The sequence below is a fragment of the Stegostoma tigrinum genome, chromosome 28 (assembly GCF_030684315.1).
Source record: "Stegostoma tigrinum isolate sSteTig4 chromosome 28, sSteTig4.hap1, whole genome shotgun sequence".
In the NCBI taxonomy this organism is placed as follows: domain Eukaryota; kingdom Metazoa; phylum Chordata; class Chondrichthyes; order Orectolobiformes; family Stegostomatidae; genus Stegostoma; species Stegostoma tigrinum.
Window position 1 is genome coordinate 31621993 of NC_081381.1, and position 15458 is coordinate 31637450.

At 44.7% G+C, this 15458-nt stretch overlaps 1 protein-coding gene across 2 annotated transcripts in view; it reads left to right on the forward strand.

The window, feature by feature from the left end:
- fam131c (family with sequence similarity 131 member C) overlaps nt 1-15458 on the forward strand; it is a 33300-nt gene that overhangs the window by 12506 nt on the left and 5336 nt on the right. For both annotated transcript variants that reach the window (XM_048561602.2, XM_048561601.2), the window contains exons 4-5: nt 3617-3710; nt 10610-10792. In XM_048561602.2, the coding sequence (XP_048417559.1) occupies nt 3617-3710; nt 10610-10792 (277 nt within the window). The remainder of the gene's footprint in view (nt 1-3616; nt 3711-10609; nt 10793-15458) is intronic.

Below are 15458 nucleotides of genomic sequence, written 5' to 3' on the forward strand. Positions count from 1 at the left end.
ATCATGCTGGGACCAGAGTCCTGGCAAATCACAAAAACTAGTGCTGTGGGTAGGGCTTTAAACTAAATAGCGAAAGAATAAGTATATAATGTAGTAGAGATTAGTGGGAGCCTAAAGGATTGGGAAGCTTTGAAATCTAGAAGTGGACAATTAAAAGAGTAATAACAGCGGAGAAGATGAAATATGAGGGTAAGCTAGTTAGTAACATAAAAGAAGATTGCAGGAAGTTTTTTTAAGATATATAAACAGTCAGAGAGAGGCAAGAGTGGACATTGGACCATCGGAAAATGAGGCTGGAGAAGTCAGGAACAAAGGAATGGTAGAGGAACCGATTTGGTATTTTGCATCAATGTGTTCACAGTGGAAGACACGAGTAGCATACCATAACTTCAAGAGAGTCGGGGTGGGGGCACGGTGGTGGTGTGGAGAGGTGAGTGTAGTGGCCATCACTAAGGAGAAAGTGCTGGGGAGACTGAAAGGTTTGAAGGCGGATAAGTGATCCAGTCCAGGTAGGCTACACCACTGGAGGTCTGAAGGAGGTAGCTGCAAAGACTGTGGAGGCATTGGTAGTGATCTTTCAGGAATCACTGGAGTCAGAGACGTCACAGAAGAATGGAAAATGGTTAATGTAGCACCGCTGTTTAAGAAGAGAGGGAGGTAAAAGACAGGAAGCTATAAACTGGGCAGTGATTAATGGTTAGCACGACCTCAGGCTATCACTGCCTAGCACTGTCCACCCTTGGCAACCATTTGTGTGGAGTTTGCACATTCTCCCCGGGTCTGCGTATACTTGCTCCGGGTGCTCCAGTTTCCTGCCACAGTCCAAAGATGTTCAGGCTAGGTGAATTGGCCATGCTAAATTGCCCGTAGTTTTTGGGGATATGTAGATTAGGTGGCTTATAGGAGGATGGGTCTGAGTGGGATGTTCTGTGGGTCAATGAGGACTTGTTGGGCTGAAGGACCTGTTTCCACACTGTAGGGATTCTATGATTCTGAGACTGGTTAGCCTGCTATCAGTCATTGTTAAGATTTTAGAGCCCTCTTTAAAGATGAGATTATGGAGTACTTGGAAGTGCATTGTAAAATATGGTTGAGTCAGAACATCTTTGTCACTGGGAGGTCATGCCTGACAAATCTATTCGAATTCTTTGAGGAGGTAATGACCAAGTTAGACAAAGGAGAGCCTTTGGATGTGATCTATTTGCATTTCCAGAAGGCCTTTGACAAGGTGCCACAGAGCAGGCTGTTGAGTAAGGGAAGAGCCCATGGTCTTAGGGACAAGGTACTGGCATGGATAGAGGATTGGCTGACCTGCAAAAGGCACAGAGTAGGGATAAAAGAGTCTTTTCAGGATGGCAGCCAGTGGGTTTTCGCAGGGATCAGTGCTGGGACCATAGCTATTTGCATTATACATTAACAAGCCGGACAAAGGAACAAACAACATTGTTGCTAAATTTGCAGATGGAACACAGACAGGTGGAGGGACATGTGATGTTGAGGAAGTCGGGAAGCTGCAGAAGGAATTGGACAGGCTAGGAGAGTGAGTGAAGAGTGGCAGATGGAATAGAATGTTGGAATGAACGAGGTTATGCATATTGATAGGAAGAATAATGGCACAGGCTATATTCTAAATGGGGAAAGACTTTGGAAATCTGAAGCACAAAGGAACATAGGAGACCTAGTTCAGGATTCTCTTAAGATTAACGTACAGATTCAGTTGGCAGTTAGGGAGGCAAATGCAATGTTAGCATTCATTTCAAGAGAGCTAGAATACAAGAGCTGGGATGTACTGCTGAGCCTTTAGAAAACTCAGCAGATCAGTCTGCATTTTGAATATTGTGAGTAGTTTTGGGCCCTGTATCAGAGAAAGGACGTGCAGTTATTGGAGAAGGTATGGAAGAAGTTTACAAGAATGGTCCCGGGAATGAAGGGCTTGTCATATGAGGAGTGGTTGGAGTCTCTGGGTCAGGACTCTGTGATGCCAAGAAGGATGAAGAACAATCTGATTGAAACTGACAGAATATTGAAGAGCCTAGATAGAGCGGACATGGAGAAGATGTTTCCACTGGCAGGAGAGGCTAGGACCCGAGGGCACAGCCTCAGAGTGAGAGGGTGACCCTTCAGAACTGCGATGAGGAGGAATTTCTTCAGCCAGAGGGTAGTGAATCTGTGGAACTCATTGTCACAGAAGGCTATGGAGGCCAAGGCACTGAGTATATGTAAGACGGAGGTAGGTTGGTTTTTGATTGGTAAAGGGATCAAGTGTCACTGGGAGAAGGCAGGACAATGGGGTTGAGAAACATAGCAGCCATGATCGAATGGCAGAGGACTTGATAGGCTGAATGGCCTAATTCTGCCACTATATTTTATGGCATTATCAGGTTTAGTTGAAGAGACAAGGTCTGGAGAAGGGGACACTACTAAGGTAGATAGGAGAAAGGAATAAAGCACCAGGAATCAATAAGTTGTGGGTGGGCATTGCCAACGCTGTACTTTGCCTGGTTTCACCCATATTTCAGTGGTTAGTCCACTCCGGTCTGAGCCAGCAGATTTAGTTACCATGTCAGTGTGGCATTATCAGGGGGCTAGTAACGAGGGAGTGCCACACTGCCAATGGTGCTGTTTTTCAGGTAAAAGGTCAAACCAGACCCTTTTTCTCTGAAAATCGACAGAAGGGATTCTGTGGCATTGTCCAAAGCAGAGGTTTAGTTTACTTCCACTTGTCCTCATCAGTCATTATCCTGCAAGCAGCATCAGTATAAATTACAGGATGGCTGTTGTGGGAGCTGGCTGAGCAAATAGATGGCTGCTGTGTGGCTATACCTAACAAGTTATTAGTAACGCACTTTGGAGTTGTGAGGAGCTCAATATAAATGCTAGCCTTCTTTTAAAAAGTAATTTGCAGATTTTAGGGAAAGGAGTAGATGGTGGTACGGAGTTCCATAGTTTGTACTGGTAATCACAGTAGGAGACTATTGAGAGTGCAATGAGTAAAGGGAGCTGATTTAAGATAGCGAGTTGTTTCACAATTGGGTAAATGTCACTCGAATCTAGACCCTAAACATTAGTTTGCTCTATCTCTATGGATGCTGTCTGCCTCACTGACTTCCAGCATTTTTTTGTTTTCAGTGCAAACCAGTGACCTGCTCAATCATTTGTATGGGAATGTTGTTAGAAATAACGTAGTGAGATCATCCTCTGTCTGGTCAAAGAAACCATTAAAGCCCAGAATGGCAGAGTCCATGAAAGATGCAACACCCCCTGGAAAATTAGCCCAAAGAGCAAAAGCAGGGAAAGGGAAGAACTCGGAGAGAAGTAAACTGATCTAAGCTCTTTCAGTTCCTAACTCTGACACGGCCATATTGATGTGAAGTGTGTTTGCATACATTCTAAAGGCAGTTACATTAAGATCATTCATCATAAAGACATCTTAAGGTAGTTACTTGATACTGTGAGGGTATAGTATATATTGAAGTGAGTGTGTTTCGGGAATAAATAGCCGGTGGTAATCTGCTTTAAGTGACATGACTGTACCCTTTGCTATCACAAATTTTGATGGAAATTTGATCCAATGTGCTGCATTTCTTTTGTAATTCTATTTTTTTTCGGAATTTAGAATTGCTTTGGAAGTACCAATGTAATCTTTACTGGCTCAAAGCAGACTCTGAATGGCTACGACATCACTGCACTTGCAAGGTCATCACTAGTTGGTAGGTTAAGATGAAATCTTTCTCGACGTTGCCGTGCAAAATTGAGCCGAACCCTTTGCACTTACCTGTTACCGAGTCGATCGCCCCTTTACCTGCAATAGGTGTCCTCTATGCATGATCTTTCAGGTGAACGAGAGGCCCCAAATCTTCCGAGGTTGAAGCCCTGGTGGATAGGGTGTTGTGCAAGTTGGCAATCCTGGGGAGAGGACTGTGTCGGAATTGGGTCCCAACTTGGGGAACTATAGAGGGATTGGCCACTGCAGGCTGTCCCCACCCTGCCCCCACCAAAAAGTAAAAGCGATGATCCGTAAAAATGTGCCAGCTTTTTCACAACTGCTCACTTTGATCGACAATTTGTCATCTATTTCAGTCAGAACATAATCTTCCATAACATCGCTTACTCTGATACCAGGGACTAACCAGCATCCCTTTGGCCCGGCAATGCGAAGGGCTTTAATATGGGTTATTGGTCATATACAGATAAGAACATGGAACTCAGAAACAGGATTAGGCCATTCAGCCCTACCCACACATTCAGTACGATCATGACTGATCTGCTTATGGCCCCAATAATGGTAGCTCAGCAGGTTAGCACTGCTGCCTCCAAGCAGTAGGGGCCTAGGTTCAATTCCTCGGGCGGTTGTCTGTGTGGAGTTTGCACATTCTCCCCATGTCTGTGTGGGTTTCCTCCCACAGTCCAAAGATGTACAGGTTAGGGTGAATTGGCCATGCTAAATTGTCTCAATTCAGTGATTTGGCCTGAGGTCTGATTTAAAACACTTCAGGTTCTAACAGGGCTAGATAAACTAGAGATAGGAGAGTCGTATTCCCCGGTTGGGGAGCCTAGAAACAGGGCTGACAGTCTCAAGATATGGAATAAACCATTTAACGTTGAAATGAAGCATTTCTTTACTTAGAGGGTGGTCACCCTGTGGAATTCACAAACACTGGAGGCTGGGCCATTGAGTATATGCAAGGAAGAGATTGATAAAGCTGTGGATATTAAATCATCAAGGGATACGTGGAGAAAACAGGAATATGGCATTGATATAGAGGATCATATTGAATCATGGAACATGTTTGATCTACTTCCTCTCCTCGTTTCTATGTTTCTAAGTGAATTCCGACTCAACCTCTCCCCAAGTCTGTCCTCATGTTATCCAAAGTCTGGGAAACCCAATCAGATATTGTTAAAGAGAGGCTGCAGCCCTATTAAAATAAACCAATTCCTGACCTACCCCAGTGGGCAAGTATGAGATTTGAATAAGTTCTAGCACCTGACCCAACTGCAACCCACCATTGTTTTGGGAGCCAAAATTCAACCCATTATTTCCACTTGGTATAAATACCTCTCCCCTTTCAGTGCCTGAAGGTGCTGATTCCCACTGAAATGTAACTGCACTCAGTTCAACGGTCTTTGAATATCTCCCAAAAATGGCCACCTTTCATGTGGAAACTAATTTAGAGTTCAAGCACAGGTGGTTCTGCAGCTAAGCACGACCTTCCTCCCTGCCAATGTTTCTAACAGGCCTCAGTGGAAAAACTAACAGAGGCAAGATTCCTGGCTAGGGTTGTTTCTCGGTGGGTCTTTAGGCCATGGTGACAGTCCAGACCTGAAACATCAGCCTTCCTGCTCCTCTGATGCTGCTTGGCCAACTGTGTTCTTCCAGCTTCACACTGTGTTATCACAAGATTCCTGGCTGCTGCTTATATACCCTGCCTAGCCCAGGACAGAGATCTGTGATAAACTCCTGTTACTTTGGCCATACTTGCCCAGTTGTGCACGGGTCAGGAAGCAAAACTGGCCCCTTCTGATCTGTATCAGAGATAATGGGAACTGCAGATGCTGGAGAATTCCAAGATAATAAAATGTGAGACTGGATGAACACAGCAGGCCAAGCAGCATCTCAGGAGCACAAAAGCTGACGTTTCGGGCCTAGACCCTTCATCAGAGAGGGGGATGGGGAGAGGGAACTGGAATAAATAGGGAGAGAGGGGGAGGCGGACCGAAGATGGAGAGTAAAGAAGATAGGTGGAGAGAGTATAGGTGGGGAGGTAGGGAGGGGATAGGTCAGTCCAGGGAAGACGGACAGGTCAAGGAGGTGGGATGAGGTTAGTAGGTAGCTGGGGGTGCGGCTTGGGGTGGGAGGAAGGGATGGGTGAGTCCCTTGGGGATGATCTGGTTCCGTAGGCAGGTGCTGAGGAAGGTGATGTGGCTGTGGTACCTGGTTTGCTTCAGGACATGGTCGAGCAGTTTCAAGGCCGAAGAGATTACAAGAGAGTTGCAATGGGAGAGAGATTCCCTGAGGTTGGTCCGGAGGGTAACTTCTTCAGGTTAGGCATCCCTGGAAGAGGCTTCGCAGTGAGGTTAAAATAGTATCAGAGATAATGGGAACTGCAGATGCAGGAGAATTCCAAGATAATAAAATGTGAGGCTGGATGAACACAGCAGGCCAAGCAGCATCTCAGGAGCACAAAAGCTGACGTTTCGGGCCTAGACCCTTCATCAGAGAGGGGGATGGGGAGAGGGAACTGGAATAAATAGGGAGAGAGGGGGAGGCGGACCGAAGATGGAGAGTAAAGAAGATAGGTGGAGAGAGTGTAGGTGGGGAGGTAGGGAGGGGATAGGTCAGTCCAGGGAAGACTGACAGGTCAAGGAGGTGGGATGAGGTTAGTAGGTAGCTGGGGGTGCGGCTTGGGGTGGGAGGAAGGGATGGGTGAGTCCCTTGGGGATGATCTGGTTCCGTAGGCAGGTGCTGAGGAAGGTGATGTGGCTGTGGTACCTGGTTTGATCTGTATGTTTTGTTGCAAATCTGAGCGGCTTACTTGAAAGCCAAAAGTACAATATGAAGGAACACTGAGTCTGCCATTTGTGTTTCTACGTTAAAGAGACAAAAAGAACAGAATGTGAAAATACAGACGTGAAAGCATACAGACAGCACAGAACATCATTTGAGACACAGGACAATAAAGTGGAGCTTCATTAGCTGTGAGGGGAGCTGAACATAAAGTGCAAATCCAGAAGTGCTCATTGGGTGGTTGTGATCTGGAATGCGCTGCCGTAAAGGGAAACTTAAGCAGATTTAGTGGTAACTTACAAACGGAATTGGATAAATATTTGAAAGGGAAAATATTCCAGGGCTTTGGAAAAGGGAATAGTTCTTTCAAAGAGACTAGCGTTAGCACAATGGGCTGAACGGGTCCCTTCTGTGCTCGATTATTCTATGTCTGCAGGTATAGGAACAAGTTGAGCAAGGTAATGTTTAATGCAACTTACAGGAGCAGCCTGGGCATTGTGTAATTATAAGTATACTCAGATAGTCACACAATTGGCAGCATGTACATTTGTAAGTATATTCACTTCCTGTGGAGTTACACATACAGATATGCCTGGCCTATAACTGAATCAGTCCATCAGAAGAAAGGAAATGTAATGGGAGCATACATACAACAATGACAGTTCCATTTAACCATGGCCAAATTTCTAATGACCTGCATTGCTGAACAGTCACAGGCGTACCAGGGAGAATCTGTTCACCCACTTGCTTTGAGGTGTGTTCATATTGTGCAAAATATTGAGTTGAAAGGATTATGGGCTAATCAACTCTGTTCCCTTTGAGCGGCAGTTTCACTGACTTAATTTGCTGAAGTTATGACTCATTGATGGCCCAGCACTGCTATTGAGAACTGCAGGTAACAGTGGAATCAAGAGGAAGTTCAGGCTTAGTCTACTCTAGCCTTCCTCATAGTACTCCAGGTGTGGTCTCACTAAGGACCTATAATTATAGTTTACTGTTATACTCAAATTCCTTGTAATGAAGGCTAGCCTACCGCTTGCTTTTCCTAATCACTTGCAGTCCCTGTGTGTTAACTTCCTGTGACTCATGTAACAGATACCTAAGTCTCTCTGAGTGACATTTCTCTGTTTCTCACCATTGAAAAGAACAAAATCAGCCTTTCGACCTTGTCAACTTGAATAGCTCCATACTTCCCACCCCTGCTACCTCATTCTCTTTCACTTGTCACAACCTGCCCATATAGCTTGGGCAGAATATTTGGATCCCACGCAGGTAGGCATTGGAGGAGGACAGGTGAAGAAATTCGCTCACAGTAGCCATCTTTGACTTGGGGTATTTATTTAGGAAGCTTGACTCGTTCGATCTTGCCGTTGAAGATTGGGCCCAGTATGTGGAAAGAAAGTGTTATTTTTTCCAGGCATATGTCATTGGGGCAGATATAACGCAAAGAGTAATTCTCCTGTTGGCTTGTGAACCTGCAGCTTTTTTAATTTTCAGAAGCCAAACTTTCCCTGAGCCACCAGACACTAAGAGTTGATGGATTTAGAGAACTAATATTATGACCCAAAGCCCCCTCTAATTCTGAGTTGCTTTCAGATTTATTCAACAATTCAAGAATCAGAGAAATCTGTATCAGGATTTTTCACGAGTTTAAGATGACTAGCAGAGTCATGTGACTTTGGTTTAACCCTTAATGAGATGCTGAGAGACTGTTTGATATGTGCCATTAATGATAACTTAAGTTCTCTCTGAATAATTGGAGGAGGCAAAAAGGTCAGAGTGCAACATTGCGGAAGATTGAGAGGTCACGGTGATTGGGTAACAGCAGTGATTGGGACACAGTGGTGACTAGGAGGCAACAGTGATGAAGTCTGAGGTTCTATGCTGCACCATAACAGTATTACATGCTATCCTTAGGTGTGACTTTCAATCGAACATATCTGTTGAAGATTCAATACACCAAAGAAGGAGAACCATTGGAATTTTGAGACTGAGGAATAATTAACTGGCAATCATGTAAAATGAATTGGCAATCAATTCACTGAATCCTCTTAAATATCTATTGCAAATATACAGTGAAGTAACTTAACCAATAATTACCAGCCAAGTGCAATCTCTATATTGAGCAGCTGCAGTTGTAAGTGCTGTGAAATTCAGGAAACAGTGTCAACAGCACCTTAAGTGCGAATCCTTGAACCTTAGAGCAAATTTAACACATTTTGCCCATGTCTTTTGCGTTATTCTGTGTAACCATTCTGCAGAGGAATAGTATGTCTAATCCTATCACAGATAAGAAGGGAGAAAGATGTTTTCAAAGGTGCAAACTTTTCCTAAATCCAACATAAAATCTAAATGTAAATTTATAATAAAAATGCTGCCTCTTCTCTAAATGTTGAATCACTGGTTGTTGAATCTCAGAGTCTCAGGCCTGTCTCTAGACCTCACTGTATTCATTCTGTTCATCTGACATCTCCATGACAATAAAGCCCACATCCATGCAGCGCTCACTTGAGACAACCCACAGGAAGTAAATCACCAGCCTGCTTATTACTAAGTACAGCAACACATTCATCCAGTTGTGAAAGATGGATCCTGCTTTCTGATTTCTGAAGAAGGGTCTAGGCCTGAAACGTCAGCCTTCCTGCTCCTCTGATGCTGCTTGGCCTGCTGTGTTCATCCAGCTCTACATCTTGTTATCTCAGAAATGGATCCTTTCCAGGATTCATTTTTAGAGTGATACATGTATCTAAACAATTTACATTTAGTGTCATTTCTGGCTGTAAGCGAAATAATCTCTATGCACACTTGATCATTACACTTGAAGGGTAATTTTCTGACTCTGCACAGTGGCAACGAAATGTGCCCAGTGGCAAAACATATCAGGTACATACACCTCCGCTCAGTCCGCAACAAACAACTGCACCTCCCAGTCGCAAACCATTTCCACTCCCCCTCCCATTCTCTAGATGACATGTCCATCATGGGCCTCCTGCAGTGCCACAATGATGCCACCCGAAGGTTGCAGGAACAGCAACTCATATTCCGCCTGGGAACCCTGCAGCCATATGGTATCAATGTGGACTTCACCAGTTTCAAAATCTCCCCTCCTCCTACTGCATCCCTAAACCAGCCCAGTTCGTCCCCTCCCCCCACTGCACCACACAACCAGCCCAGCTCTTCCCCCCCCACACCCACTGCATCCCAAAACCAGTCCAACCTGTCTCTGCCTCCCTAACCGGTTCTTCCTCTCACCCATCCCTTCCTCCCACCCCAAGCCGCACCCCCAGCTACCTACTAACCTCATCCCACCTCCTTGACCTGTCCGTCTTCCCTGGACTGACCTATCCCCTCCCTACCTCCCCACCTACACTCTCTCCACCTATCTTCTTTACTCTCCATCTTCGGTCCGCCTCCCCCTCTCTCCCTATTTATTCCAGTTCCCTCTCCCCATCCCCCTCTCTGATGAAGGGTCTAGGCCCGAAACGTCAGCTTTTGTGCTCCTGAGATGCTGCTTGGCCTGCTGTGTTCATCCAGCCTCACATTTTATTATCTAGGTACATAGACCTGCCAGGATTTCGAATGGTTGTGGTTGAAGCCGTACCCCTGATTTTAGGGCCTATTCCACACTGATATTTCAGTGCTGAGCAAGTAGGTCATTGTCTGAACATAGCACGGCTGTTCAGAGAATGATATCATGATTTAGCACTCTATAATTACAAGACATTTTATTTTGCTGTTGTAATTTTGACTCCTATTGCTATTCCTTTGGAATGTGTTGTAATGATTCTTGTCCTCTTCTTCACTGGTTGGTAGCCAACATTATTTCGACATGATCATTGGACACAAAAAACATTTATTGTCTCAATTTGCGGGTATTTTCATTAAAGAGTGAGAGGTTGACAAAAGGAGCAAGTTCCAAAGGAAAGATCTGTAGTGAAGGGGCTGTCATTGATGGACTAGTGAATGAGGAATTTTCCTTTAAATCTCATTTATAATCCTCTCCTCGTAAAATTCAGATATTTACCTTCTCGAGCAATGTAGTGAAACTGACAGATTGAATGCACCACAGCAGCAAAGTGTGATGTTGAGTTTCTATTGCAGGTCTGGTTCAGACAGTAAAAGATCACATCACAAAACCAACAGCAATGGCACGTGGCCGAGTGGCTCACCTAATAGAATGGAAGGGTTGGGGTGCCCATGGCAGAGGCTCTAACATATGTTCGATGGATGAGGTCCACTATTCCAACCTCACCGATGAGCTGAAGGAAGCTCGTTTTGCAGCAGGTAAGATGGATAGGAATGCAACTGTGACATCCTACTACAAGACACTCTGACATGGAGATAAAGCAGTCGGTTACACTGGGGTTCTAAGGCAAATGTCTTCTCAGTCAATGAGTGTGGGATCATTCCCACCCTGTCCCAATTTTATCCATCATTTCACTGTGTTTTCAAGTAGCAGTATGTGGAATGGTCAAAGAATTTAAAACTCGTAGAGTGGTGGGCAGTGTGGAAGATTGTTGCAGGTTGCAGGGAGACTTGGATAAACTGCAGAACTGGGCTGAAAGGTGGCAAATGGAGTTTAGTATGGATAAATGTGAGGTGATTCACTTTGGGAGGAATAATAGGAAGGCAGAATACCGGGTTAATGGAAAGATTCTTGGTAGTGTGGATGTGCAGAGGGATCTTGGTGTCCATGTACATAGATCCCTGAAAGTTGCCACCCAGGTTGATAGTGCTGTTAAGAAGGCTTATGGTGTGTTAGGTTTTATTTGTAGAGGGTATGAGTTCTGGAGCCGTGATGTCATGCTGCAACTGTACAAAATACTAGTGCGCCTCATTTGGAATATTGTGTGCAGTTCTGGTCGCCCCATTACAGGAAGGATATGGAAGCATTGTAAAAGGTGCAGAGGAGATTTACCAGGATGTTGCCTGGCCTGGAGCACAGGCCCTATGAAGAAAGGCTGAGGGACTTGGGTCTGTTCTCGTTGGAGAGAAGGAGGCTAAGAGGGGATTTAATAGAGACATACAAGATGATCAGAGGATTAGATAGGGTGGGCAGTGAGAGTCTTTTTCTGAGAATGATGACTTCAGCTTGTACAAGGGGCATAGCTACAAATTGAGGGGTGATAGATTTAAGACAGACGTCAGAGGCAGGGTCTTTACTCAGAGAGTGGTAAGGGCATGGAACGCCCTGCCTGCTAATGTAGTTAACTCAGCCACATTAGGGGCATTTAAACAGTCCTTGGCTAAGCATATGGATAATGATGGGATAGTGTAGGGGGAGGAGCTTAGATTGGTTCACAGGCCGGCGAAACATCGAGGGCCGAAGAGCCTGTTCTGCGCTGTATTGTTCTATGTTCTATATGTTCTATAAACCCAATGTACATATGTGAGGTATGATTTGTCTGAACAGAGCACAAAATAATATTTTTCATTATATCTAGGTACATGGGACAATAATAAATCAAGTCAAATCTGTACAGTTTCAATTTTGATTCACTCTTAACCCAGTGATCTGAATTACAACATGTTGTAAACCAGTGTTGATCTGTGCTAAGATATTAATGTCCAAACTCGGTCTATATCACATAGAAGTGCCCAAAGTCAGGAGCATTTACTTATCTCCTTTCCAGCTCACACTTATTACTTCAAAATTGGCGGAAAAATGTACTCACAAGCACTACCATGTGAAAGCTCTTTTTTTCTGGAAACCCATCATATAAAATGCTGCTGAGATAACAAGGTGTAGAGCTGGATGAACACAGCAGGCCAAGCAGCATCAGAGGAGCAGGAAAGCCGACTTTTCTGAAGAAGGGTCTAGGCCCGAAATGTTAGCCTTCCTGCTCCCCGATGCTGCTTGGCCTGCTGTGTTCATCCAGCTCTACACCTTGTTATCTCAGATTCTCCAGCATCTACAGTTCCTACTATCTCATATAAAATGATGCTGCCTGGCCTGCTGTGTTCCTTCAACTTATGCTTTGTTATATAGAAGGTAATGCTGACTTTCAACCACACTCCAGATATTTCAGGGTCAAACCTGGGATGAAAGTTGGGCAAAGAATGGATTCTGTCACACCTTCCCCAGCGTTCACACCCAGTCCTTTTCCTGCCGGGATATAGAGGCGATGCTAAATTGTCACCTGGACGCCGGAAGGCCTGTTTTCACAGATGACAGAAAGCACAGCCAAGCTAATTGTGACCTCACAAGGGATTTTTGTCTCTGTGGGTCGCTGTGTACTTTGCAAGTTGTGTAGGAGTACATGAGGTGTGCATGAGGTATACTGGTTAAGAACTGGTTCTCTCTGTCCTCCAGCTGTGCAGTCTAGCTCCCAACATTGAGGACAAATCGCTTACATCTCAACTCACACAGCCTGAACCCTCCCATCTATCCCTATGTACCACCTGACATTCTCTAGGCCACTTTCACATTCTCTGTATTCTAACTGTATCATCACATCATAGATTCATAGAATCTTTACAGAGTAGAAACAGGCCATTCAGCCCATCAAGTTACACTGACCCTCTGAAGAACATCCCACCCAGATGAGCACTCCCTACCCTATCTCTGGAACCTTCCATTTCCCATGGCTAACCCACCTAAACTGCACAACCCTGGACACTATGGGAAGTTTAACACGGCCAATCCACCCAAACCTGCACATCTTTTGCCTGTGGGAGGAAACCGGGGCAGTCACAGGCAGCCCACGCAGACACGGGGAGAATGTGCAAACTCTGCACAGTCACCTGAGGGTGGAATTGAGGCTGCAAACTCAGTATCTGGGTCAAAAAACCCAAAGCGAAGACAGTAATCTTTAAAGTACTTGTGCGGTTTGTAAACAAGAGGCTAAAACATGTTCTGTTACTATCCTGTCAACATTTCAATAGGTCTTGGATCAATTGATGAAAATGGAGTGGGGGATGAAATCTGATTTTTGTCCTCCATTTAAAGTGGGGAACTCAGTCTCAGTGGGGATGGTAGCATATTTTGCAGACTCAGCAACCCACAACAGGCAAGGATGAAATGGCACGCAGGAAAGTTCAATATCCTCCAAAAGTAAATTGGATTGTGGTTATTTGTGCAGAAAAACGTAGCAAAAATTCTGTCCCTGCCATTCAATGGGACAGCTCATGCATTGGCAGGGACATGGAAATAATGTAAGAAGTTTGACAAACAGCATCCAGCGAATTACAATCCTGAAAACCAAGAAAAGTGAGAAGGTGAATCAACAGCATATAAAATAATAAATGAATAAACTTAATATTTTTAACCTAATAATAATTGAAAAATTAATATTATTAATAAAACTGGGGCAGCACAGTGGCTCAGTGTTAGCACTGCTGCCTCACAGCACCAGGGACCCGGGTTCGATTCCAGCCTCAGGCAACTGGTCTGTGTGGAGTTTGCACATTCTCCCTGTGTCTGCATGGGTTTCCTCTGGGTGCTCCGGTTTCCTCCCACAGTCCAAAGATGTGCAGGCTAGGTGGATTGGCCATGCTAAAGTGGAAGCAGCTCTGAAGCCTGTTGTCACATAACGATGATTGGCTTAATTTCCTGAAAGATTTCAGAGAGATCACCAAAAATGTTACGATAAATGAGAAGACAGACAATCACGTGGATCAAGTGGATACTGGAAATGCTACTACAGTCAGAGAGGCACAGCGTTTCCATTAGTAACACTGGTCAATGAGCAAACGCCCCCAGAGAAAGAAATAAAGAGCAGTCTGCCAGCAGTGGAAGGCTGAAGGAGGTCAAAGTATTTGAGGATGATTTACATTGTGCTTTTCCAAAAAAGTTACTGCATCTCTGTGACTTTGCTGAAGAATTTGTACAAGTTGGATTTAGGAAAGTAGCTTGCATTTTGAGGGCAGTGAAAGGTCCATTGGTTCCCCCTAGTGAATCCTTATGAATAAGCAGCAGCAGTAACGTTTACTCCCAAAAATGGAGACATTCTGTTCTCTTGCTGCACAGGGACACAGACACTGAGAAATTGTACTTCACCAGCTCATGAGTTTAATGGTTGGAAATTAATGCATTGGATTTATTCCATGAATACACCCGGCTAATTAAGCCAGAAAATAAATATTGGGAAGACAAAAACTCAGACCAAGCTTTAAGCCTCTGCCACCAACTCCATTCTCTGACCACTGTCTCCATTTGTCTGCCTAGCAACAGGCTAGCTGACCAGTCTGTTCACAATTATGGTGTCACATTTGACTCCAAGTTGACCTCATGCAGGAGCCATCACTAAGGCTGCTTGCTTCCACTTCCATAACATTAACCAAATCTGGGCCTGTCTCAGCTCCTCTGCTCCCTGAATCAATTATTCAAAAGCCTGCTCTCCCACTTTACACTTCACAGAAACTTAGAGGTCATGCACAGTTCTGCAGCCTGTGTCTTAACTCACAGCCAGCCCTGTTTTCTGAAGAAGGGTCTAGGTTCGAAACGTCAGCCTTCCTGCTCCTCCGATGCTGCTTGGCCTGCTGTATTCATCCAGCTCTACACCTTGTTATCCTTGTTAGCCCTCCTTCTGGTTTCTGGCCAAGCAACTCCTTTATGTTAAAATTCATATTTTGTTTTAAATCCCTCCATGACTTGGCCCTCCCCATCTCTGTAATCTCCAATCCTTTAAGGTATTTCCAATGCTCTCATTCCAGCCTTTCACTGCATTGCCCCAATTTTAATCACACTGCAATTGGTGGTCATGTCTTCAGTCTCTTGACACTGAATCTCTATCTCATTTTCCTTCCTTCGATTCTATGATTTTTTTTGTAATTTATCTTATTTTATTTAGTGGGAGGCTCAGTGGCTCAGCGGTTAGCACTGCTGTCTCACAGCACCAGGGACCTGGGTTTGATTCCATCCTTGGGCAACAGTCTGTGTGGAGTTTGCACATTCTCCCTGTGTCTCCATGGGTTTCCTCTGTGTGCTTCAGTTTCTTCCCACAGTCCA